Source organism: Diabrotica undecimpunctata, chromosome 3 (genome assembly GCF_040954645.1).
Source record: "Diabrotica undecimpunctata isolate CICGRU chromosome 3, icDiaUnde3, whole genome shotgun sequence".
Classification (NCBI taxonomy): Eukaryota; Metazoa; Arthropoda; class Insecta; order Coleoptera; family Chrysomelidae; genus Diabrotica; species Diabrotica undecimpunctata.
In genome coordinates, this window is record NC_092805.1 from 135,285,561 (window position 1) to 135,313,281 (window position 27,721).

The 27,721-nt window shown below is 33.4% G+C and overlaps 1 protein-coding gene across 1 annotated transcript in view; it reads left to right on the forward strand.

Moving 5' to 3' along the window:
• LOC140437446 (dyslexia-associated protein KIAA0319-like protein) overlaps positions 1-27,721 on the forward strand; it is a 45,987-nt gene that overhangs the window by 2,017 nt on the left and 16,249 nt on the right. Inside the window, exons 2-8 of the mRNA XM_072526983.1 lie at positions 10,350-10,589; positions 10,646-10,834; positions 13,633-14,003; positions 14,919-15,132; positions 15,227-15,397; positions 16,947-17,182; positions 25,335-25,638. Of these exons, the coding sequence (XP_072383084.1) occupies positions 10,350-10,589; positions 10,646-10,834; positions 13,633-14,003; positions 14,919-15,132; positions 15,227-15,397; positions 16,947-17,182; positions 25,335-25,638 (1,725 nt within the window). The remainder of the gene's footprint in view (positions 1-10,349; positions 10,590-10,645; positions 10,835-13,632; positions 14,004-14,918; positions 15,133-15,226; positions 15,398-16,946; positions 17,183-25,334; positions 25,639-27,721) is intronic.

Below are 27,721 nucleotides of genomic sequence, written 5' to 3' on the forward strand. Positions count from 1 at the left end.
TGAGCTGTTCTTAGTATCGAATGTGTGTCCATGCCTGTCCAGTCTCTTACATTCTTCAACCAGGAGCATTTTCTTCTTCCTGGACGTCTTCTTCCTTCCACTTTCCCTTCCATTATAAGTCGAGGAGAAAAATACAACTTCCTACGACTTATAATATATTTTATAGTCATTTAAAATCTAATAAATATATTTTCCGTATTAAAAGTCCGCGCTGACACGCGACGCCCCTAGGACAATGCAGCGACGCCCCAGGACGTCGCGACGCAGAGTTTGGGAAGTCCTGGGCTAGGCTGTAAGATTTATTATAATTGCATGTCCACCCAAAGACTCATGATCCAGTACCATGGGCAGTTTTAGAGATAGTATAATTCTGTTAATCTTTTCAGTAAAGACTAGTTCTGGTGTCATCATATCTGAGTTCATCATAAGGATGGATCTCTCAAATATAGTCCCAGTAGTATTTGAGTGGCTATTCAATATATAATTTGGCCTTTAAGTATTGAAGTAATGTCTGAGGGGGGAAGATGTGGAGAAGTAGCAAACAGCTATGAAACCATATATATCACTATATATATATATATATATATATATATATATATATATATATATATATATATATATATATATATATATATATATATATATATATATATACATGTGTGTGTGTGTGTGTGTGTGAATGTTCCCCCTATGTGGAGTGATTCATTGTTGAAGCAGTCCCATACATGTTGAATAGAATTGAGGTCTGGGAATTGTCCTAACCAGGGCAATACATCAATACTCTCGTTGATCAATCAGTTTGACACAATACAGGAGACATGTGGATGAGCATTGCCATGCACAATCTGAAAGTTTCGCCAACGACACCTACAAATGGATAAATGATATGTTGAAGAATAGTATCAGGGTACAGCTAAGCTGTCAGAAACTGATTTGGAAAAACGAGGTCAGATGTGTAGACCTCCTACACATGCTCCAAAAGTTCTACATTTCCCTATCTTCTCCATATTATTATTCAATGTGATTTCTTATGGTATTTTGACCTATATTTGTGCCATATCTCGAAAACAGGTACTGTAATTGTTAAAATTACTTATTGTACAATTTGCGAGTCATGAAATGACTACTTACTTTTTTATTCCAATATTTTTATAGAAGTTCAATTCATTCGTTTACAGTTTCTGGCAAAAATCAATTTGGATTTGTCACCTATCAATGTATAAATATTTCCATCAATTAACAAATTGATTTTTAATTTTGGAAGATGACTATGGAAATCAAAGAAAATAATAATTGTTCATAATATCAAATAACTAATATTTTCATACATTTATTTTGTATACCGTATCTTACCTTATCTTTATTAGGTTTTTTTTTTAATAATTAGGCAATTCACGTATGGTTGAATGTGTTGAATGACTATTTTCTTTATCATTAAAAACCCCATTAAATTCTGTCCTCTATTTTCCTGTAGCAGCCTTTGAATATTTTGAATATCAAGATAGGCTTCTAGGAATTACCTAAGCAGATTCGGCTTGTTTTTCTAAAAATATAAACATATTGCCAATTTGTTTCTAAAAATATCTTTCTCTCTTTTTACATGACCCAATTCACTAATCAAATTCATGTTCACTCTAGGACACTCACATGCTTTTTGAATTTGGTTAAGATGCATAATTTATTTTAACCAAACAATATTTTGAGATTTTCAATTATAATTTATTATTGCTATTATATATCATTTTGACGACAGCATAATTGATGTTGTTTTTGAAACATTTTCTTCATATTGGTTCAGGTACACATTCTGTTTAATACTAGTTTATACTCATTTACTCCAGTCGTCAGAGACGAAAATGCCACCACTCAATCTCTAAAAATCATACTAATAAGCTGAATTTTGATGATAATATCAATTTTGGGATCCCAAAAAACATTTGGAAAAACATCGAAAGAATCAGTACGCCGTAGAAAACAATGTTTCAAACAAGAAATAGAGCTGAAATAACTTTGAGCAATGATGATTATTAGCACTTTTTGCTGTAAAATGAACCGTTATCTCAGAAACAACGCTTGAAGCGACCGGCGATTTTGAATATCAGTTACGCGTCAGAGTGTCCTAATGACAAAAATCAAAATGCGCTTTAAAGGTGAAGAGTGCAGCGTTCGTATGCAATTTTAGAATTTTTCCGCAGATGAAATCAGTTTTTGGAAAGCTGTTAAATAAAAATTTTATAAATAAATAAACGTTGCCCGCTTTTTGCAATTTCTACGATTTTCATGAGATCAATAAAATGTATCACTTACATTGACAAGTCACTATAGAATTTTCATTGTTACAGACTAATCTTCAGAACTTATAGCATGAAATTTCGATGTTTAGTTTTGGCAACAAATATGAGGCATTTGAAATATGCCTAAAAACGCTAAATTTAAACTTTCACATTACAAACGATCTAAAACGTTTAAAAATGCTTGTTTTTGATTGCACAAGTACGTTTTTCAAACTACACAACTTCAGCCTCAAATTCTACTCAGTGCTGTCTTCGTGGAAGGATCTCCCGTGACGTGAGATTTAATTGACGTAATTTGCGGCAAAATTCAAAAATTGGATATTAATTGTAAAAAAATACAAATTGTATACAGTCTTCTTTTTGATTTCTGTTGATAGGATACTCTGATCAAAAGATATCGAATTTTTACTGTCGAGATGATACAAATTTATTTTAAAACACAACGCGTAACTGGCACGGTTAAAATCGCCGGTCGCTTTAAGCGTTGTTTCTGAGAGAACGGTTGATTCTACACAAAAAGTGCTAACAAACATTTTTGTTCAAAATTATCTCAGCTACATTTCTTATTTGAAATTTTTTTTATGGCGTACGGATTCTTGGCAAATTGATATTTTACGTTTTTCCCTTCCCTTACGAGGGGGAGGTTTTAAGTGAAAGTCTGGGGGTAGGAGTGGCAAACTTTTTTGCTTCTTCTTTGGGGTCCCAAAATTGACATTCTCACCAAAATTCAGCCTGTTCGTCTCGTTTTTAGAGGTCAAATCTCTGACTACTGGACTAATTATTATAAATTTGTTAGATCAAATATGTAGTAGGAACCTGTTAAACCCCGTTGAATTACTTAATTCGCGTAGGATCTTTTTTAAAAAAAGTTATAGCTGCGCAAAACAATATTCCGCTAACTTTTTGAAATCAAAAATCTTGTTTTAATAGGTTGAAAACAAAAAATCCATTTCATAATTTAATCTTATCTGATTCACGAAATCAAGACAACAAGTTCTCTTGTTAGTAAATCGTGAATCATGGTGAACACCAGGATAAAATGAGTACGGCAGATAAGATTTAATTCTTAAAAAAAATTGTTTCTTTTATTTAAAACGTAATATAGTTTATTAAATTTTAAAAACTTTATTTGGAAGTGAAATATAAAGCGAAATTTAAAGTCAAATAAATATAGTTTATTTTATTCATATCAAAGAAAGATTTGATAAAAACTAAGATGTCATAAGGAGCTAGCTTCAGAACATTTCTTGCAATTTAATTTCATTATCTTCTCTGTCTTTATTCGTGTAAGGGTTCAGCTTCGTTAATTATATTTCTCGAAAAGTCTAACATACCCTGTCTTAAAATATGTTCTCTCATTTTGGCATCAATTAGTGCCAGACCCAGACAATACCTAATAAATTGATTTTTAATTTTAGGTATTCTCTTTTGTCACTCCACTTAATAATTTAAGCATTTTTTTCTGTAACTTGAGGTTTTCAGACGGCATAGTCCTTATTAGGGTAGATCATGCATGCCAACTTCCTCGAGACCTTCAGAGCTTTTGTACACGACCTTAAAATTGACTTTTCTAAAACACAATACATGACCAACCTTGTAGGTAATATTTAGGATTGGGCACTCGAAAGTACATATTTAGAAATCCCTTCGGCCGAATGTTTAGCTCTCTAGGTCCCCAGGGGTCCCCTATCGAAAAAATGTGTTTTTTTCAAAAAAAAAAAAAGATCCTGAGTGATCTTTTGCTTTAAAAAATTCTGAAAAATTGGTAAACATGTATTTTAATGACCAAAACACTGATTTTTTTCTGATTTTTTGGACCAAAATTGACTGTCCCAATTAATTAAGAACCAATTTAGAGTACCTACGTTTGGGTCTGAAAACGGCCAATCTGACTCTGCTATTGGAAAAACGGAAAAAAAAGAGACGAAAAATGTTATTTATTCATACGCAGTTGAGCTTATCTGCTAAAAACATGGGAAGAAACACCAAAAAAATGGGTTTTTTTACAAATTTTGAGGATTTTCCGGAGAGAAAATGGCATATCTGACTCCTCCATTCAAAAGAACGAAAAAAATACTTAACGGAAAGAAATAATTATTAAAAGTTTGCCAAAACTTACCTACATAACATAATTTTTTTTTAAATTCAAATATTTTTCTTTGGCTCAATTTTGAACCAAAAAATAAAAAAAATTCAGTGTTCTTGGGCATTAAAATGTATGTTCCTGAACTTTTTTTAGATTTTTTAAAGCAAAGTATAGCTTTTTTTTATTAAACACATTTTTTGCGATAGAAGACCCCTGGGGCCACCTAGGGAGCTAAAAATTGGGCTAAACGGGTTTCTAAATATGTTAATTTTAAGGTCAACTCGTGTGCAAGAGCTCTGAAGGTCTCGAAGAAGTTGGCATAAATGATCTACCCGGTTTGCAGTAAGGACTATGCCGTCTGAAAACCTCAAGTTGCAGGAAAAAATAAGATCCCAATCCTATATCCTTTACATTGATTCATCAAAAAAATGAGGAACACGTGTCAATATTTTTGTACATATAATATTTTTCAAAAATCTATGGAATTACACAAAACACGACACCAGACCTTCTGGGATTGGACGGGCTAACTTTGAAATCTTGAATAAGAATATCCATTTTTTATTTCACATTTAGATTCCTTATGCAAAAATAAGTAACTTTTATTTGGGATATTTTTTCGAATTGTTAATAGATGGCGCTATAATCGGAAAAACTTTATCCTGATAAGCTAGGAAAATTATGACTCGTGTTTGGTGTCATTCGATAGATTTTTGAAAAATATTAAACACATTGTTTTTAGTTTTTCATTTAGAAGTGCATTTCTTGAGACATTAGAACATTTCCATAATTTTCCTAGGATACCGGGATAAATTGTTTTTTCCGATTATAGCGCCATCTATAAACAATTCGAAAAATGTTCTTAATAAAGGTTACTTATTGAAGTTATACTTCTATACGCGCGCTCCACGTTGGAAATTTGTATGGGAGTGAATCTGTGAAATCATTACATATGTAAGATAATGAGTAAGAGAAAGACAGAAGATATATTTTCTCTCTCTTCCTCTCTTCCTCTCTCGAATATAAAAATGTTCCTTTTGTATATATATTTAATATTATATATATATATATATATATATATATATATATATATATATATATATATATAATAGAATATTTATTAATATTATTATTTATGTGATATGTTTTGTATTATTTATTAAATGTTCATAATTATATTAGTCTTTTGTATTTCAAAATAATAATCTAAATAAATCACTGTATGACCCAGAACTGTCAATTTTGAAATACGTTTGTGTCATGTCCCCGGTAGTATAGTAGTCAGTATCCCCGCCTGTCACGCGGAAGACCGAGGTTCGATTCCCAGTCGGGGAGGACTTTTTTATTAATATTATTACATGGTAAATTAAACATATGCGTAAATAGAAAAGTTATGTATATTATTGTCATTTTTAAATACTTATGAATATTGCATATTAATTTGTATTGTATTATTATATTGAATTATGTTGCAATGTATTGTATTGTATTTTTATATTAATAACAAAATAAACAATTAATTTTACTGCAGAGTATGTGTAAAAAAATTTTTGCATTCAACTCCTTTCATACATATATGAAAATAAAAATATACATTTTCATCAAAATATTGATTCAATCCTTCATTTACTATACTCCTATTACAGGTCAAATGTTGTTTATTAATTGTTAGTAAGTTGTTATTAATTCTGTTTCTCTTTCTGTTATGTCTTACCTATAGCATTACATATGTAATGATTGTGCAGATTGTGCAGAATTTGTAACGGCGAATGCGTGTATAGGAGTGTAACTTCTACCGGCAGTCCCACTGGACTGCCACACCCGTTTTTTTTTATGAGGAATCCAATTCTACAATAAAAAATGTGGATTCTTATTTAAGATTTCAAAGTTGCCCCCACCCCACCCGCAGCGATGTGATTAAGGGTTTGTGTTTGGTGTTACTTGATAGATTTTCGAAAAATAACAAAAATATGTTTTTCAGTTTTTCCATCCAATTTCGCGAAATATTCGTCCGACCCAATTCTTTTGGCACACTCGGTATAAAAATATGAACAATTTTCTGACCAATGCTTCAACAATGAGCAATGAAAAATTTGATTTTCAGATTACTAAACAGTTATGGAATTTTTGGTGTCAGGACCACGTTTTAGACAAGGAATTTTCAACCATTTATTTAATTTTGATAATGAGTAGGTATTTAAATATTTCTTCACAAATATGAAACCTTGAAATTTCGTTGTGAACAATATTGCAACAAGAAAAATACATTTTAAAATCGGTTTTATATTGTTACATTTATCTTTTTTATCTAAACAGCGGAAAAATACGTGGTACTTTATTTATTTGCTTTTAGTTTTCTATAATAGAGTGCCAACAATACTAATATTTATTTATAAATTTATACGGGATTGTTCAAGAAGTCTTTAGAAAAAATTATTCTAATTACTATTTAAATGGGAATAAGCCACAATTAAAGGTTAAAATACGTTTATTGACGTTTCAATTTCCACTTCGGAAATTGAAACGTCAATAAACGTATTTTAACCTTTAATTGTGGCTTATTCCCATTTAAATAGTAATTAATTTAAAATGCCACAAGAAAATAGCTTCAGAACAATATTAAAAAATTATTCTAAAACAAATTATTTCAGATATTTTTTTTAATTTTCAACATAATCATCATAAACTTAAAAATTTTACTTATACATAATTATCAGTAATATTGTTCTTAATATGGAAATATTCATGAAATTGTTTTTTATTTTTGAATTTTGATTCGTCCTATAAATAGAACACTGGGCGTTAGTGTTATCATAATTGCAAGTATGTATATATGAATAAGTTAAAAACAGTTATGGGAAAGTTAAAATGAGTTATGGGAATTAAATTTTTTTTACAAGTTTATGTTTTATATTGTTTAAAACAATTTTTAAACAATTTTACATTACATTTTCCATAGTATGTTAGTGATTTCGCTTTACAATTTTCTCTTGGAGATAGTTTCTGCTATTTACGTTTCTTCATGTGTTCTTTAAAGAAATACTAAGAGAGATGCTAGCATTATGTTTCCACTTAACAGACAGAGATCAAATTCATATTTCCTTCTAATCTCCCGATTGAAACCCGAATGTTTCCGAACGAATTTAGGTGTTTAACCCCTAACCGGGTTGTGGGTTGGGGAGTCTCACGGACTCCTTTTTTAAAAATAAAAAAAAAAGAGATATAAGTATTTGAAAAAATTTCACTAAAATAAGTTACAACTGGATGAATTTTATTCGCTTATAGGTATATAAATATTATATAAACAAAGTTATTCAAATACCTTTATATTACAATGGTTTAAGGGAATACTAATCATTAATTTTTATGCAAAATAAACAAATTTATTCAGTAAAAAAATTCTGACAACAGGTGAACGACACTAATTTTAAACAACATTTATTTTCGTTACGATTATTTTGAAGCACATTTTGTGCATATTTTCTTACTACATGATAAACGTAGGCTTTTTACAATCATAGCATAAGTAAAATGTCTTTCTATGAAGTATAAATGGGCATAAATAACTTATATCTAAGCTAATTCTAGGATTTTCAAATCGTTTCCTCATAAAAGGTTCTGTCAGGCTTTTCGCTAGTGCCTTCATGAATTTGATTCGAGATGTATTTTCATTATATTAGACATGACAAGTGCATTGACACAACTCATGTCTAATATTTGATAAAAAATAGCCATTGGCCAACGTCGAATTCTTCTTGATGAGCTGTAAATGGTGCATTTTTCATCTAGTGCATCAACGCCTCCTTTTGTTAAATTATAGAATGATATTATTTCAGGTTTGTTACTCTCAACATCAGTAGCACGACAGTGATGCATATGGGAAATGAGGATTACACTCTTGTTTCTCTTAGGAATATATGAAACCAGCGTTTCATGTTTTGAAAATCCATGTAATGCAGTAACAACTTGTTTTTGTTTGTTTGCCTTAAATTCTGGAGGTATTTTTTTTTTATTTCTCATGGTTCCAACATAGGTAAGGCCTCTGGACTGTAAGTATTTCAATAGCTGAAGAGAAGAAAACCAATTATCTGCAGTAATGTTCCTATTACTGCCAAATAGAAGTTTTGATAGACGAATTTTTTTTCTGAATTTTAAAGACCAATTCCATCCGAACCTTTTCTGATATATATATATATATATATATATATATATATATATATATATATATATATATATATATATATATATATATATATATATATATATATATATATATATATATTTATCGTGGCTTATTTGGTATGTACATCCGGAATCCATGCATCTCATCAATCATGGAGTACATCTTGACAATTTTCAAAACATATTTTAAAAATGTCATTAATATGAGCCGCTGGTGTTTCTTTCAGTCTTTCTTTCCTAGATGTGGTATCATCAAACCTCAAGCAATTTATCAAAACACTAAATCGTTTTCCGCTCATAACAGTACTAAAAATCTCTCTTCCGGTTCCACCTGGAGTAAACAAGTCGTCAATATCTTCATCATTAGATTTATAGATCGCGGTATATAGTAGGCCCATCAAAGCTCGTATTTCAGTACAATCCGTATCTTTCAAATCTGTTCGTGTCTCTACAGCAAACCTTGTTCGAATTTCTGTAATCTTTATATTTGTATACTGCACTATAGTTTTTATCATAGCTTCAAAGATGAGAAGGTTCCATATATCTTCTGGAGTGGCTTCATCTCCTAGAGTACGAGTAGGACCTTTTAATCCTGGTAGGATTATGACTATATTATGTTGTGGAGTTCGCACATTCTTTACAAGTTCATTTATCGCCCACTTTTTTCGATCTTTCCCATAATAGTACTTTTTTCCAATTTCATCCTCATTCTCTTGGTCTAGTTCTTCATCAATATTTTCATCATTTGAAAAAGATTGATTTTTCGATTTCTTCGTCTGACTTGTCACTTGTTGGAGCATAGACCTGAATAATATTTAGTTTTCTCTGAGTTGTTTGTAATTTCAACATTGCTACTCTATCATTTAGAGGGATGAAGTCTGTGACTGATTAAGCAATTTTGTTCGACACTAATATAGCAGTACCATATTGATATTCTGGGTCGGTTCCACCTGAATGGTATATGTATCCATGTTTTGTTTTTTGTACTCCTGATCCAGGCCATCTTACTTCACTCATCTCCAAGATGTCTATTTTCAGTCTTACCATCTCGGCTTCAGTGTTTGCCAGTTTCCCGGACATAAATAAGCTGCGTACGTTCCAGGTGGCGATGCGTACTATTCGGTCGTATATTTGTATTTTCTGTCCACTTTCTTGGGTAGTTGACGGGGGGATTCTTCGTACCCTCTCCCCATTTAAGAGATGCTCCGGACTGAGGGCCATTTTCTTTTTCTCGTCTGCCATTTAGATTTCTGGAAAATATAATGGGGTGGTTTTCCCGTTGCCTTCCCCATCGCAGTACCACAACCATTTAAACTGCTCCAGTCATGCTTGTGGTAATCCAGTTTCAAACCGGTCCAGGATCATTTCCTCTACGCCTTGATTGCTGCTGCCCTTCACCAGGGAGGGATAGGAAGTAGGAAACTAGATTTTGGAAGGATAAAGGAATGGGACATGATTTCTCTCAGTAAGGAATTGAGAGCAAAGCATGGTTCGCGTGGGCAAAGACGCTTCCCTGAAGTAGACCTATTTTCCACCAGAATGGTAGAAAAGTGTCTACCCGCTACCCTTAAAATAACGTCTACCGAAAAATACTTACGAAATGAATTGGTTTGGTGACTCCGTCTACTAGCAATGCTGTATCGTTTAAAATATGTTTCTCTCATTTTATATCGATTAGTTAGTTAGATTTCTTCTAACTATAATTCTTTCCGATACTATATAGTATATGTATAATGTCTTATTAGATAGATGGTTTATAAATACTAATTTATACTTGTTTGTTTTAGGAATCTTTGAAGAGGTTGAGGGTCCAAACAAATTAAAAACTTGTGTTTTGGAATGCTGTCTAAAAGATAACTGTAATGTAGCATTTATGCATAATGATAAGTGTTTCCATATTGCTTGCAAGAATGATGAGGTTTGTTTACCAACAACCACTACAAATTTGAACAAGTCTGATCGACTTTTCTTAGTTTTGGTAAAGCCTGTAGATGATCAGTCGTGGGACGATGTTTTACGACAACAAGGTAATTTGCAAAATATCTTTGTAATTTACCCAATCTTAAATTTTTTGTAATTACAGATTTCTCGAGGAACCAAGAAGACAAGGACATCTTTAATATTTTAAATGACAGAAAAAGATTCGAGGACGTTTTCAGAGATCTGCTGAAGGAAGAGTCTTACGAACGAGGGATGTATTGTGAAATGGGAATCGAAAATATGTGCTTGGCCAATGAAGAATGTGTACCAGCTCATGCCAAAACTAACTCAGGTAATATTTAATAATTATGTTTGATATCACAATATTTGAATGACTCGAAACCATTAACAGTTCGTATATTATCGATCTTATCTTCCTTGTTGAATCGAAGCGTTGTATTACTTTATCTCTATAGTCATGCGAGCGCCACGGAAGAAGCGCCACGTGACGGTGTCACGAAATAGCGGTCTTCAGATCGATTCACTACTTTCCATCAATTATATTTTGACGTCTCTAGTCATCATATATGTATTCTAAGCAGGTTTAAATTAAAAAACAAATTTTCTTTGTTGTTACTTGGTGAAAAATTCTTCTAATAATTTAATTTTATAGGACTCATTTATATTGACAATTCAGACATATTATACATTTTAAAGTAGATATTTTCTGACGGATATTCTTAAGTTAAAGTTGATTTCATGTAATCGAATGAACTATCTTACAATAAAGTGGTCCCAGGAACGCAACAAAAAACAAAATTTGTTTAATTTATTTTTTTTGTATTTTAAGAACGATTTCCGAAATGGAAATTGAAACGCCAATAAACTTATTTTAAACTTCAATTGTGGCTGATTCCCATTAAAATACTAATTACTTATAAGATGTCACAAGAAAATAGCTTCAGAACAATTATTATAATGATTGTAAAAAATCAAAAAATGATAAGTTGTACTCTGGCATAGCTTTCTTATCGTCTACGCACGAAGCCATGATATTTAATTTAATTTATTTTATTCGATTCGATTTTACTTAATTTTATTTTATATTTACTTAATTTTTTTTATACAAATATCTTAAAATCAAAATTAGCCAAATCGACCGGGTAGTTGTTATAAAAATTTATTATTTTTTTAAACTTTTTGGGAGAATCGCTCACGTCGTATGAAATCGATCTACGTACAAAAAACAGAGTATGAGACCTTTTTATATGTAAACCAAATAAACTATCATAAAGCTTTAAATTATTTTGCGAAATAAATCTTACCTTAAAATTACAGCAACCAATATTTTTGGTAATTTTGTGAAAAATTAATCGTATTATTAATTATATATGTAATTAATGTGTATTAATATATATATATATATATATATATATATATATATATATATATATATATATATATATATATAATTAATATTATTAGTATAGTAATATTAATTAAACCTATCATTTCAAGAACCATTTCAAGAACCATTATATATATATATAATTAATATTATTAGTATAGTAATATTAATTAAACCTATCATTTCAAGAACCATCTGGCCTCACCACCCTTGACCCACCTAATCCAAAAAATAATAGAACAAAACAGAATTCCTCAAGAATGGAGATCAAGCATCCTAATACCTCTCTTCAAAAAGGGAGACAAATCGGACTCGGAAAATAACAGAGGAATTAATTTATTAAACACAACACTAAAATTAACAACTAAAGTGATAACAAATAAACTGAATGAAATATATAATAAAATGCCCAAACGGGCTATATCACAATTACATTACAGAACGTTTTGGGAATGTCAATTTCCATCATCAGTGTAACCTGAAAGTATATAACCACTTTATTTAAAAAGGACGTAAAATTTAAAATGTTGACTAAGGTTTATGCAAAATGTGGTTAATACTTACGAAGTATATATGCTATGAGCCACTAAAATATATGGGTAAAAACCCGTTAAATGTTACTCATATATTTTACCCAAATGTTACCCATATATTTTAGTGGCTCATAGTATGGATACTTCGTAAGTATTAACCACATTTTGCATTAACCTTAGTCAACATTTTAAATTTTACGTTCTTTTTAATTTAAGTGGTTATATACTTTCAGGTTACACTGATGATGGAAATTAACTTTCCGAAAACGTTCTGTAATGTAATTGTGATATAGCCCGTTTGGGCATTTTATTATATACCTTTTATAAAGGATTTGAAATAAAAATTTTTGTGATACATGGTATACAGCCAGCTACAGGAACTTAGTTTCCTATTATATGGAGAAATAAAAATATCGGGAAAGAAACGAAAGGCAGAATTTACAAAACAGTCATCAGACCAATAATGACATACGCGGCAAAAACAAGACTTGACACAGAGAGGACAAAAAGGATGTTACAAACAGCAGAGATGAAAACATTTAGAAAAATATATGGTAAGACACTATGGGGCAGAGCTAGAAGTACAGATATACGACGTAGATGCAAGGTGGAGAACATCAAGAACTGGGTAAAAAATAAAAGAGTAGAATGGAATCACATAAGCCGAATGACAACAAATAGAGTAGTAAAGAAGGCAAGAGATGGTTCCCCAATAGGAAGACGATCAGTACGAAGACCACTAAAACGATGGAATGACAACTTACTGGAGGCACTTTGAGAAACAGACAGAGTCATGTCTATATAAAAAGAAGAAGTTTCAAAAAGAAAATGTGATTTACTCAATGGGTTGAAATGTCAGTTGGTGGTTCAGTTTTCTTTCTTAGGTAGCGCTGGGACTTTGAATCTAAACTATCATAAAACTTTAAATTATTTTACTTCTTATCTAAAAATTACAGTAAACAATATTATTAATTATATTAGTATGGAATTAATATTATTAGTATTATTAATTAAACATATCGTTTCAAGAACAAAATATGATTGAAATGTCAGTTGGTAGTTCAGATTTCTTTCATAGGTGGCACTAGGAGTTATCCTATCGGACAAACACTGTGAGTTTTCGTCGTAGCCTTTTATATAGATAGTTAAAGCTCCTTTTATATGGAACTTAGTTTGTTGGTGTTTGACAATAACATAAATATTTTTTAGGTACCTGCCAATGTCTCGACGGCTTCATCCGCGGTCCCAAGGGCGACTGCCTCCTTATGTTACCAGAAGAAGCATCCGTTCGAGGCCGTCCTAGTCTTTTGACTGACCGTATTCTGGAAGTAGAAACAACTACCAACAAGTCTTTGCCGGTTACACGGAAAGTACTTATAGTTCAAGCAGCGTCGAAAGAAGTTAGGCTGCCCGTCGATGAAGTAACTTTAGATGCAACAGTTGTATCGGATAAAGACGACAAGTACCAATACGAATGGACATCATTGCAACAGCCAGACGGAAGTACGGCTGTTGTTAAGCACCAGAACGAAGGTCAACTGCGTTTAGAGAAGTTAACTGAAGGCGTGTACTCTTTTAAAGTAAGTGCATGTTTATTCTATTGTACAAAATCTGATGCAAATCTTGATTAAGTGATTAGAGATTTTCAAGAATTGAAAAATTGATTAGTGATCATTTTCTTCACCGTAAAATAAAATTTCAACTTAAGTTATTAATACTCCGTCCTTGTTTTGTGCAAACCTTTTTTTGTAGTTTTGTTAGCATGTTAACATCAATTTTTAAGAATAATTAGTCCTGGCGATGTATCCGAGGTTTCGTTAGTGTACCGCCAAAAAAAGGTTTTAGCTAATAGGCAGGAGATATGCCCTTTCCTACCCGGATCCTGCACCAATCATGGGTAGCCATCTAGAGTCTTGGACTTTCAGGGAAACACTCCGTAGTGTCCACGAGAATTTCCGCTGGAAAAAAATTCGGTTTTAAATTTAAGTGATACGTTAGGTTACGCAGTAGTGTTACGGTTCTTGTAGAATGCTAGCTGAGCAACTGTAGGCTTCCACTCGTCCATTTATAGCACAGCTACTAAAGTCGGCAACACATTAATTGAATATTTCTACATTTTCTCCTTCATATTCTATTTCTGGAGGCTGTAGCAAAACACCTGACTTTAAGTTTCCCATAGGAATTCTTATTCCAATGTTTTCGCAGAAATTATACTGTAGTTTTTAGTAGTCAACGATATATGTCCTGTATGCTAAAAATATCCCTATTTTTCTTCTCTTACTTCAATTTAAATTCACGCCATTGCAGTTTCACTGATATTCTTACCTGTTATTTTTTTTCTGTGTTTATGACCCCTAATTCTCATTCTTTTTTTACGCAATTGAAGAAATAAATAGAATAACCAGGATTCCTTTTTTAGGACAGTACCATAGTAGGACAATTTTTCTTATATTACATATTTTGTATTTTTGAGTAATTTTAATATATTTCTTTAGGTTGCAGCTTCAACTCCATCTGCCTATGGTGAAACTTTCGTCAACGTAACAGTGTTACCAGCCAAGAGGATCAATCAGCCCCCTATTATTGTGATAACCCCTGCTAATCAAACTATTAAACAGCCAAACTCGGCTGCCGTTTTAGATGCTTCATCTTCAAGAGACGACGATGGCATTGCTTCTTGGCACTGGGAATTGCAACAAGGACCACTAGGTATATTTTAATTAAATATAAATCATAATAGCAGACTGTTTTATTTAAATCGCTTCCGTATATAGTCAATATAATGTTATTCTCCTTCTATTAGGATATGAACCTCAGTTGAAAGACGCTCCTACATTGCAATTGAATGACCTAACCAAACCTGGAAATTACACATTTAAGCTGACAGTGGTAGATACAGATAAAGCGAGTAGCAGTCAAACAGCTAACATTACTGTATTAGCAGGTACCGACTACCCTCCAGAAGCAAATGCAGGTAAGCATGAACAGTAACAGTAGATTTTATACAATATTACATTTGCAAAACAAAATACAAAATACAAAAGTAATCAATTAATCCAAATAATGTAAAACGCAAAATATTTTTATAACTCTACCAAACTTCCATTTTTCATTAAAATAATCTCTTGCAGGAACTTCTTCTCTTTTTCTTCTTTTTATGTAAACATGACTCTTTGTTTTTCAATGTGCTTTCAGTAAGTTGTCGTTCCATCGTTTACTTGGTCTTCCACTGACGTCTTCCTATTGGGGAATCGTCTCTTCCCGTCTTTACTACTCTATTTATTGTCATTCGGCTTATATGAGCGTTCCATTCTACTCTTCTATTTTTTACCCAGTTCTTGATGTTCTCCACCTTGCATCTACGTCGTATATCTGTACTTCTAGCACTGCCCCATAGTTTCTTGCCATCAATTTTTTTAAGTGTTTTCATCTCTGCTGTTTCTAACATGTTCTTGCGGGAACTCTGGCATCTAATTCAATATTTCTGGTCCATTTATGATTGTAATTCTTATTTACAGTAACTGGTTTTATTACGTCCAGTCTTGACCTCATCTGTCTCCCAAACATTAAAAATTAAGGACTTTTTCCTATCAAAGAATGTGGGCTCTTTCTATATTGTAGCAGTAATTTGAAAAGTTTATGTTCTCTATCCTTTCCTTTTGTGTTCATATATCTTAAAGCTTTTTTTTTAATTTGCACGTAACGTTCCCCCTGATCGTTTGTAGTTGGATGAAAATGAGCTGTATATTTATGAATGATTTCATTATGTATCATAAAATTCCTAAACTTCTTCTTCTTCTAATGGCGCTACAACCCTTTGTGAGTCTTGGCCTGCTTAACAATGTTTTTACATTCTGCCCTGTCGGATACTTTCCTTCGCCACTGCCTGATGTTCATGGTTTTAAGATCCCTCTTTACGTCGTCTATCCATCTTTTACGGGGCCTTCCTCTTGTTCTGTTTCCTTGGGGATTCCATCTCTGGACTACTTTTACAGCTCGATTATCTGGCATTCTTTCTAGGTGACCAAGCCAGTTCATGGTTTTAAGATCCCTCTTTACGTCGTCTATCAATCTTTTACGGGGCCTTCCTCTTGTTCTGTTTCCTTGGGGATTCCATCTCTGGGCTACTTTTACAGCTCGATTATCTGGCATTCTTTCTAGGTGACCAAGCCAGTTTAGTCTTTGTGACTTTACAAATCTAACAATATCTGCGCTCTGCATTAGTTCATCCAGCTCGTGGTTCATTTTAATTCTCCACGAACCATCGTTGCATTGGGTTGGTCCAAACATCTTCCTTAGTATTTTGCGCTCAAATATTCTCACTTATTTTCATCAGTGGTTGAGAGGGTCTACGTTTCACATCCATATGTGACCACTGGTCTAATTACTGTTTTGTAGATTCTAATTTTCTAAACTCAGAAGAAGTAAATTGAATCAGTTTACTTCTCAATAAGATAATGATCAAAAAGAATCAATACTTAAGTGTAATACTTTATATTTTTATATTTACGTGTTGCTTTTAGGTGAAGATAAAATCATTTACCTACCCCACAACTCTATAACACTAAATGGCAGCTTGAGCTTAGATGATCACGCCATAACTACGTGGGAATGGACAAAATCAGCTGACGATGCTCAAAAGGCTGTCGATATGCAAGACACGAGAACGCCTATTTTAAAACTATCGAATCTAGAAGAGGGTATTTATACTTTTATCCTTAAAGTAACAGACAGTGCAGGACAATCTAGTACGGCGCAGGTAAGGTTATTGTCAGAAATTGTGTTATATAATAAAATGTGCGCATTATTACATGACAATATGTTGCTCAAACATATAGCACAATCATTTTGTTGGACAAGTTATTTCTTCTACAGTTAACATGGGAATTCATTTATTATGTATTATTTTCCTTCTATAAACGTATTTTGATATTTACTTTTTTCATTATCAAATCCAATAGTTTACAATATATCTATGACAATTCATACAATGGTTTTGATCTAATAAAAGTGCTTTTTTCGTTTCCCGTTGAAGCGCTGTTTGCATATATTCGCTCTAGAATTACCACATTTATCAAAGTAAATGTGGGTACGATCTAATGAATCACAACTGATTTAATGAGCCTTTCAGGGTTATACCTTAATTCGGCTGTATTAATGGCTTAATCTTTAAGACAAGCATATGACTACTGCAGGATGAAACCAGGATAAACCCTTCAATCGGTAGTAGCGACGGACGGTGTGTGCAAAGGGCAGGGACGTAATCAACTCGAGCTTATGACTCGCGCTTACTTGGGAATTACTACGTTTGAAGAGGTATACTTTCTAGCGCCACGCTTACGAAAAAATTATATGATAAAATTTATATTATACATTTTAATCTATACATGTCTGGATGACTTTATTACTATAAAGATAAGATCATTCCATAATTTTAATCATAATAATTAACCAGTGAAAAAATTCGTCATTCTTTCAAATCAAAATCCTTCGCTAAATTGAAAGCGACACGGTATTCGTTCGGAAAGAGGAGAGTTGTCGCACTTTTATTTATTTTGATAGATCATGAAATGAATCAAAACTTTATTGTTTGGATCGTTTTTGAACCACTGACTTAAAAAGCTTGTAAAGTTCACGATCTCGCTGAAAAGATCGTTTTAAAACTGCTATTTAGACGATTCATATGTTTTTACGAATAAATAGTGCTCAACACAAGTCTCAACACTAAAAATCTGATCGAAGAAAGAAGGAGGCTAAAGGACAGGTATAACACAAACTACGCAGAATTTAGTCAACTCAGTAAAACAATAAACAAAGAAATCCGAAAAGACATACGGCAACATAACATGAGAGAGGTGACAAGGGTGATAGAGAAAAATAGAAGTCTGAAAGTTCTAAGACACAACATGTCCACAGGAAAAAAGAATCTACATAAGTTAAGAAATAAACAAGACGACATTGTGACTGATAAGGAAGAAATAGTGAAAACAGTGGAAGACTTCTACAGACAACTCTATGAAACAAGTGAATCCGATGAAAGACGCCCCTTACCAAAGATAGAGAATCAAGGCTCAGAATTAATGCCGAACATAACTGTTGACGAAATTAAAAATGCACTTCGGGTGATGAAGAACAATAAATCCCCAGGTGAAGACAGGGTAATGACCGAAAGCCTAAAACTAGGAGGAAATAAGCTCTTACTGACACTTGCTAAACTGTTCAATAAATGTCTGTGCGAAGCGATAACACCGACGCAGTGGAACAACGCGGAAATCATCTTACTTCATAAGAAGGGAGATATCAGCGACCTTAGAAACTACCGCCCCATTAGCTTGTTGTCACAAGTATATAAGCTATTTACAAGAGTTATTACCAACAGGCTAGGAAGTAAGTTGGATTTCTATCAACCAAGAGAGCAAGCAGGTTTTAGAGCAGGATATGGCACGAATGATCATTTACAAGTAATTAAGAACTTAATAGAAAAGAGTGTTGAATATAACAAGCCATTAGTCATGATATTTATTGACTACGAAAAAGCTTTCGAAACAAGATACACTATACCTAGCCTCCCTACAAGTAGGATTAAAAATCAACCACACAAAAACACAAATCATGACAAATCTTGTGTTAACGAAAAGATTTCAGTAAATGGCATGCATATTGAAGAAACCACCTCATATAAGTACTTAGGACATGAGATACGCATAGGAAGAGATAATCAAACGTGCGAACTAAGCCGCCGCATAGGACTCACTTGGGTGGCATTCAGCAAGCTAAGCTATGTTCTTAAATCAGAACTGCCTATGTGTCTTAAAAGAAAAGTCTTTAATCAGTGCGTGTTGCCAGTACTTACATATGGTGCAGAGACATTAACACTAACCAAGAAAGTAAGAAATAAAATTTGTGTTACCCAAAGAGCCATGGAACGATCGATGTTAGGCATTTCTCGTAGGGATCGGATCATGAACAAGGAAATAAGACGGAGAACAGGAGTGACAGATGCCATAGAAAGAATTATGACCCTTAAGTGGAACTGGGCGGGGCACATAGCTAGAATGTCGGATAACAGATGGACACAGCGAATAATACAGTGGAGACCGAGACAAGACGCACATCGAAGTAGAGGTCGTCCACCAACAAGATGGTCTGATGACATAAAACGGATCGACAAAAATTGGATGCAAACAGCACAAAACAGAAATACATAGAAAAGACTGAGGGAGACCTATATCCAGCAGTGGATAGATCCGGGTTAAATGATGAGTGCTATTTATAGGTTTTACGTATAAATCTTGCTCAAACATCTCAGTTGTTGTGTCTACGGTGTGAAAGGAGAATTTAATTTATACTTCGTCCTTTCACAAAAGGAAGACAACAATATGCGGTGTTCCCAAGCGGTCATCCATCCAAGTTTTAATAGCACATGACACTGCTTGACTGTGTGACTCCGATTATTATTTGTCGTACCGTTTACACAAAACAATCAGATACGTTCAGACAGTTATAGACCAGAGAAATTAGCAAAAAAGAAGCCTTTTTCGTGACACTCTTTGATACATCTAACAACATCTAATATGTAATAAAAAAGATATGCAAAATATTAAACTTCATTTTTACTTATAAACAATATATAAACAATGAAAGATCGATATTATAACTTATCTAAAAATAAAAAAAATAATAATTTCACGTAAGTATGGGGACAACATTACAAATATTTCAAGAAGTTTCACTTATGATTATTAATAGTTATTGCAGAATTGAAATTGTCTATCTCAGAAGGCTTTTATGTATCTACAACCTTACTATTCGTAAACTGTTAGGTATACATCAATTCTGAAAGAACTAAATTGAAGAGAAAGGCTTATGTTATCAAATTAAATCATTTAACGATTAAAAAGTTAAATATTGTATTTGTATTGTATTAATTAAAGGTTAAAGTACGTTTATTGGCGTTTCAATTTCCACTTCGGAAATCGTTCTGTTTTCTGTTTCGGATTTCCTCTTCTAGTTGTAGCAAATATCCCCTGGGATAGAAAGCTTTTTTAAAATCTTCGCTGAAATCTGTCCATGACTTCCAATTTTTGTTATTGTTTCTGTACCATAACAAGGCGTGGTCTCCTAATAATTCTGGTAATGCTCTTAGTAGATCTTGTTTATCGATCTCGTAGGCCAAGCTTAATTCGTCTATCCTCTCTAAGAATTCTATTGCATCCGAATGTTTCTTGTCGAAGTGTGTGTTCCACTTTCGTACTTGATTTAGCAATTCTGGTTGCCCCATTTGTTTCGTTATTGTTAATTCCTGTAATTGTCTTCGGATGCCCGAAATTTCCTGGGCCAGTGTGTCGGATTCTGTTCCCTTGGAAGTTTTTTCTTTTGGGATTGTTCCTGTAGCTTCCTCGCGATTTTTAAAATAGGTTCTGAGTCGTGCTCTCAATTCGTCGACGGTTCCCTTGGGATCTAAGCCGTATTTTTCGGCCTCGCTCTGCAATTCCTCTTTGCAAAGTCGGTTTATCCACGACGTACCTGTTACTGAGTCTGTGTCTTTATCTGTCGGCATGTTATTAATTTTGGCTCGGGCGCCAGTTTGTGATGGGTAGCTCTTTCGGGGCGACAGACTCAGTAAAACACAGGTTTGAAATAAAAATAAATCTATTAAGTATATATATACAATAAATAAAAACTAAAAAAGGAATTCTACGTTGTATACTTATAAAACAAAAATAAAATGAATTCTACGTTTCCGTCTGGGTCCCGCGATGAATGAATTCCCCGGCAAACGTCTATAAAAGAAAAGAAACTAATTATTACTAATGAAGAAATGAAATAGCAGACCCACGGTAATGTTCAATACACAAATACCGATGGGTTCCGCTTGGCTAAGGACAGAGTACGATCCTCAATACGGAAATCTCTCTGTCCGACTTGGCTCTGTGCAGATCCACGGTAATGTTCAATACACAGTACCGATGGGTTCCGCTTGGTTAAGGATAGAGTATGATCCTCAATACGGAACTGTCTCTGTCCAGAATGGCTCGCAGGTTCACTACACCGGCGAGTCAGGGAGCCTAGAGCGCTAGCTACAAGACTGTCTAATTCCGCTATTCACACGCCTTAAATAGCCGTTCTGATTCCCACTTCGCCGTCACGTTGTAGAAGTGGATGCGCAAATATTGACACTCCCACGGTTCGAACTGTTAAACGATCAGAGCATCGTTACAACAAACGTAAATTAAACAAATTTTGTTTTTTTGTTACTTGGTGAAAAATTCTAATAATTTAATTTTGTCTGTCTCATTTATATTGACAATTCAGACATACATTATACATTTTAAAGTAGACGACTTTAAAATGATATTGCCAATATTGTTGAATTACGTTCCTGGGACGACTTTACTTGTAAGATAGTTCATTCGATTACATGAAATCAACTTTAACTTGAGAATATCCGTCAGATAAAATGAGATTTTAAGCTTATAAACATTTAATGTAACTCGTATCAACATGTAGCAAGTTAATTTTTTTTATTGAAAATTTTGCCATTCATTAGATACTTACATTAGAATATTATATTAGAAAGCAGTTATACAAAGCAGATACCTGTATCAAATAGTGTCTTGGGAAGATCGTTACCCCCTGGTGTATTAGGTTTGAAATAAAGTACAGATTATTATTTGTAAATATGATTTTGGTGAAAAGATTTTCCAAGGACGAATTGACAAGTATACAGTACGTTAGGAGGAACGACACTAATATAGGTATACAGTACGTTAAGTTTTGGATTAGATATTGCACACTACATACAGCGCTAAAATCGGCAACATTGCCTCGTACGAGGTAATTGTAATTCTTCGATCCCCTCCGACACCTAGACAGAAAACGAGAAAATCATTAATAATACATAACAACGCATGGCATATGCATCTCCTTTAATTAAAATACACTGACCTTTATAAGGTGGTGCATTTGTATCGGTTTTTAATAATGTGAACATTTTTTTGTGGTTGAATTAAAAATAAAAGCACGTTTCTTTAAAAAGATAAAACAAAAAATATACTGTTGAAAATAAAAAATAATTTCTGATAAAATAAGAAATAATTCTTTATGCCCTACATACATGATTCAAATAATTGACCTACGTCTGAACAGTATCCCAATCTGTCATAAAAACTTCTGTAAACAGATGTAAGAATTTCTGCTGTAACAGAATTGGAGACTTCTCTTATTCAGTTTTTAATTCATCCAAATTTTGGGCTCTAGCCTCAAGATGATCATAGATGATGCTTTTTAAATGTTCTCAAAAAAGAAGTTCATGGGTGTAAGATTTAGAGATCGCGCAGTCCACTTAATATCGCCACTTAATAATTCCACTGATAACTCGATTCGGGAAAGCATTGTTTAAGTACTCCATAATCGAGCGTTGTGCACAGAATAACCGTCTTGATGAAACCAAACATTCTCTAGATTTACATCAGGAAGATTAAAAATAGCGGGAAGAACATGATTCTGTAACATATCGAAGTATACTCTACTATTCAAGTTGCTCTCAATAAAAAATGGATCTATTATGTGGTCTCCTAAAATGCCAATCCAGACGTTGACTTCTTGAGGACGTTGAGTTCGGTAAACAACACTTCTGTGCTGGTTTTCCCGCGTCCAATACCTCGTAATGGAAGCATTGTGTCTCCCTACTAACGAAACAGAAGATTCATCAAGGAACAAGATGTTTTTAATAAAATTGGGTGCATCATTAGCCTTCGTTATTAGAGTTTCACAAAACTCCATTCTTCGAAAGCTGCTGCGTTTTCGAATATTTAAAACTCTTGTAACCGTGCTTTTTCCATACTTTCGTTACAGTAACATTGCTAACATCTTACTCTCTAGTCCAACTACTGAACACAATCTATTCCACAGGAATCATTCCACCTGAAATGCTGACATCAACATTTATTTGTCTACCAAAGAAAGTAAATGCCAAAGAGTGTAGTGATTATCGAACGATCAGTCTAATGTCACATACCTTAAAAACCCTGCTAAAAATCATCCATAATAGAATATGCGCTAAGCTGGAGATGGATATTAGTGATTCCCAGTTTGGATTTCGGAATGGAGTGGGCAAGAGAGGCACTATTATCTTTTAACGTGCTGACCCAAAGATGTTTGGATGTTAATCGAGATCTTTATGCATGCTTTATAGACTACAACAAGGCATTCGATAAGGTAAGGAGAGGGGTCAGGCAAGGTTGCATACTGTCGCCGTTATTGTTTAATGCTTATTCTGAAGAAATCATACAAGAAGCTTTGGTAAACGAGACAGTCGGCATAAAAGTGAACGGAAGTTTAATTAACAACATTAGGTATGCCGATGATACAGTCATAATAGCCGACAACTTGGAAGACTTAGAAAGAATAATGAACAAAATATTAAGATATAGTGGAGAATACGGACTCTCTCTTAACATAAAAAAAACCAAATTCATGAAATTAGCAAGAACAACAGTACAAACGAAATATTAACGGTAGACGATCAGCAGATTGAGAGAGTAAAAAGATATACTTACTTGGGAACGATAATCACAGAAAATAACGATTATACTGCAGAAATAAGAGTCAAAATTGAAAAAGCACGTGCCAACTTGTGCCAACGTGAAAATGAAAAAGATTTTATGCAGCAAAGATCTGACATTGGCACAGTGTACTCTACTATGGAGCTGAATCATGGACATTAAACCGGAATACAATAAATCGACGCGTTTGAACGCGTACAGAAGTGTTAAGGAGAATGGGCAGAGAGAGGGAAATGGAAAATACAATAAAAGAAAGGAAACGAGTTTCCTGGTAGAAGAACCTGAGAGAGTGGTTTGGTTGCAGCTCAAGGCAATTGTTCAGAGCAGCTGCCTCGAAGGTCAGAATAGCCATGATGATTGCCAACCTTCGTCGCGGAGATGGCACTTAAAGAAGAAACTCTCTAGTATCGCTTCTACTTGAACATGTTGAATCTTCCTTGAGAAACTCGCAAAATTTTTTACAATATTATGAATTGATTGTACGCAGGGAATTGATCTCCCCTCAAAAAACACAGAAAATAAATCTACACACTGTTGTCCATAATTACCACCATAAAACCATTTTATTATTTGAATCCAGGCATCGGATATTACTATATTCGCCCTAGAAAAGATAACATAATATGCATAATTTTGACATTTTGGTGAAATCGTTTTTTACACAAAGGTCAAACACAATATATAGATAATAACGAATATATTTCTAGAAACTTCAAAGAACCATTCCTACTAAAAGCGACAAAATTCTGAAAGAATGAACACCAGCGATTAACTAGTCCCTAAGTAGCCGTAGTCATTTATTTGGAAAATGACGATAGATTGCTGTCGTTTAGTAATTTTAGATGAACACTTTCTGGTTACATGAAACTACGTTAGATTTATGCTTGTGGTTTAATGAGCCATTAAGTAGTACATGCCATTCCATTTTATACAAAGGTTAACATAATAAAAAAGACCTACTCACAATCTGTTTGCTGTACTTATTTTTAATTTTGAAAACCGGTTTCGAGGTTAACAATTCACACCTCATCTTTGAATCAAAAGTACATGTAACTAACTAACCTATAGCGGTACAAAGGTTGTTACGATAACCCATCCTAATTTTACGTTGCTCAGTATTGAATGAAGCAAGAGGTATTCAGGAAGTTCTTGAGGAAATAGGAAGTCAGATGGTAAATTACATGTCATGTACATATGACTTGAGGATTGAAGTTTAAATTTTAGTACTCGAAGCAGGTCATCTAAATACAGTAAACATATTTTTTACTGTATTTAGACACATTATTTAACTGTATAAATTTATTTGGACAAGTGAATTACTATCTACGATATCCTATTTTGTAGGTACATGTATTTGTCAAACCGCCTACCAACAAACCCCCAACGGCAAATGCAGGCCAGAACATCACAATCAGTTTACCCCAAACTTGGGCTCTTCTAGACGCCTCCAATAGCACAGACGATAATAAAATAATGGAGTTCAAATGGGAATTGCTGGAAGGACCGTCTTCAGTTACATTTGAAAACGCCAATTCTAGCAAAACCAACGTTACTGGACTTACGAAGGGGACGTACACGTTTAAAGTTAGTGTAACGGATGATAACAAGAATGTTGCTAGCGATAAGGTGTACATCATCGTTAATCAAAGTAAGTTTTTTTTATAATCGTATGGGTTTATTATTTAACTTCAACATAATATGTACATTTTTTTACGAATCTGAACACAAACGAGAAGGTTATCAACTCAACTTTTATTTAAGATGTTTTACCTTTGATACCATTCAATGTATTCAATTTTTTTATTCTTGAAATAATTATAAACATTAGCTTATAAATCTGAAACTATTTTCTTTTGGAATGTTTACGTTATTTACTTTTTTTAATGGAAATTAACCACAATTTCAAATATTTAAATATTTTATTTAAATTATTGTGGTTTCAATTTCCACAGTCCCTAATGCAAATATTCGCACGTATTATAAATGCCATACATGCATACAAATGCTGATTTATCTGATCATGCAATATGTTGCTTTTCTTCCCGAAGTAATCAGGGACATAAAAATTTTTGTCTAGAAATGTTTAGAAATGAAGCACTGAAAAATGGCTTTGAAAAGAACTACGCTCAGGTGCAAAAAAATCGATCCATGGGTAATATTTGCTGAAAAAAGAAAACTTTTGTAGATATTATAGTTTGTATATATGTAAAAGTATATGTTAGATTAAAATAATTTTTACAGATTATCCAAAAAAAATCATTTATTTATAGAGACATACGCCAAAACTCAAAAATACAATAATATTCAAAACTTTCTGAAATTAAGAAAAACATTGATAATAAATCAATATCTAGTATTTCCCCCTCGGTCCTTATAACAGCCTGTACATATCTAGGCATTGAGGTAATTAACCTCTTTATATCAAATTGATCCAATTGGTCCCATATTTCTTGAAGAGCCGCTGTAAGTTCAGCCAAGTTGTTTAGACGGGGGACTCGTGCTCGAAGACGTCTTCCCATCCTATCCCATAGATGTTCTATGGGATTGAGATCGGGACTGCAAGCTAGTCAGTTCATACAGACAATTCCCACCTCCTCTATAAATTGGTTGACGATTCTAGCACGGTGAGGACGCGCGTTGTCGTCCATAAAAATAAAATTAGGTCCAATGAAAGGAGCAAAAGGTACCACGTGCTGATCTAAAATACTTGTTATGTATCTTGCAGCAGTCATAGAACCTCTATCTACAATAACTAAATCAGAATGGGCTTCTGAACTGATACCAGCCCAAACCATAACGGAGCCCCCCGATAACTTATTCTTTCCGCAATATTACATTGAAAATATCGCTCTCCGTGTCTTCTTCAAACCCTTTCTCGGCCGTCTGGTGACCTTAGACAAAATCTGGACTCATCTGAGAACAATATATTGCTCCAATCTGCATCACTCCAGTTTTCATGTTCTCTTGCAAAAGCAAGGCGAGCTCTGCGATGTTCTATGGATAGTATTGGAGATAGGGCTGGCCTTCTGGATAATAAATTACCTTCTACAAGTCGTTGACGAACTGTCCATCTGCTTACATCCACATTTCTCACTTCGCTCAGACGATTTGCCAGTTCAACTGAAGTTAGATGCCGATTTCTCAAACATGATGAGACCAGAAATCGATCATCTCTTTCGGATGTTACCCTTCTACGACCTGATCCTGGTCTTCTTGTGAAGTTACCGGTGTCGCTAAAACGCCGAACTGCTCTTTGAACCGAAGATCGACTAACACCCAACATTTCAGCTGCATAATATTGGCTACGACCATCTTGAACTAAAGTCACAGCCCTTGCAGCATCTGTCGGAGTTAGAGACATTTAGCAAGGATAATTAAATAGAAATATAACACGTTTTGAAAATAAAATCACTACACTAGTATGGTTGTTAAATTAAAAACAACATTCAATAAATATCTACTTGCTTCAGACCCTTTTTGACAAAAACCTGAAATACCAATATGTTTTAAGTAATATAAAAAGCAATATTAAAAATATTATTTTATTTCTCGTATACGAGGATACACCTAAATTTACATACGTAATTTAATGTCTCTAAAATGATACAACTTCAAATAAATAAGAAATAAGGAATGGATCGATTTTTTTGCACCTGAGTGTATATCATGGAAATTGAACTAAAAATTAGCTTCATCAAAAGATGGAGTTAAAACACAGTATATTGTAAACT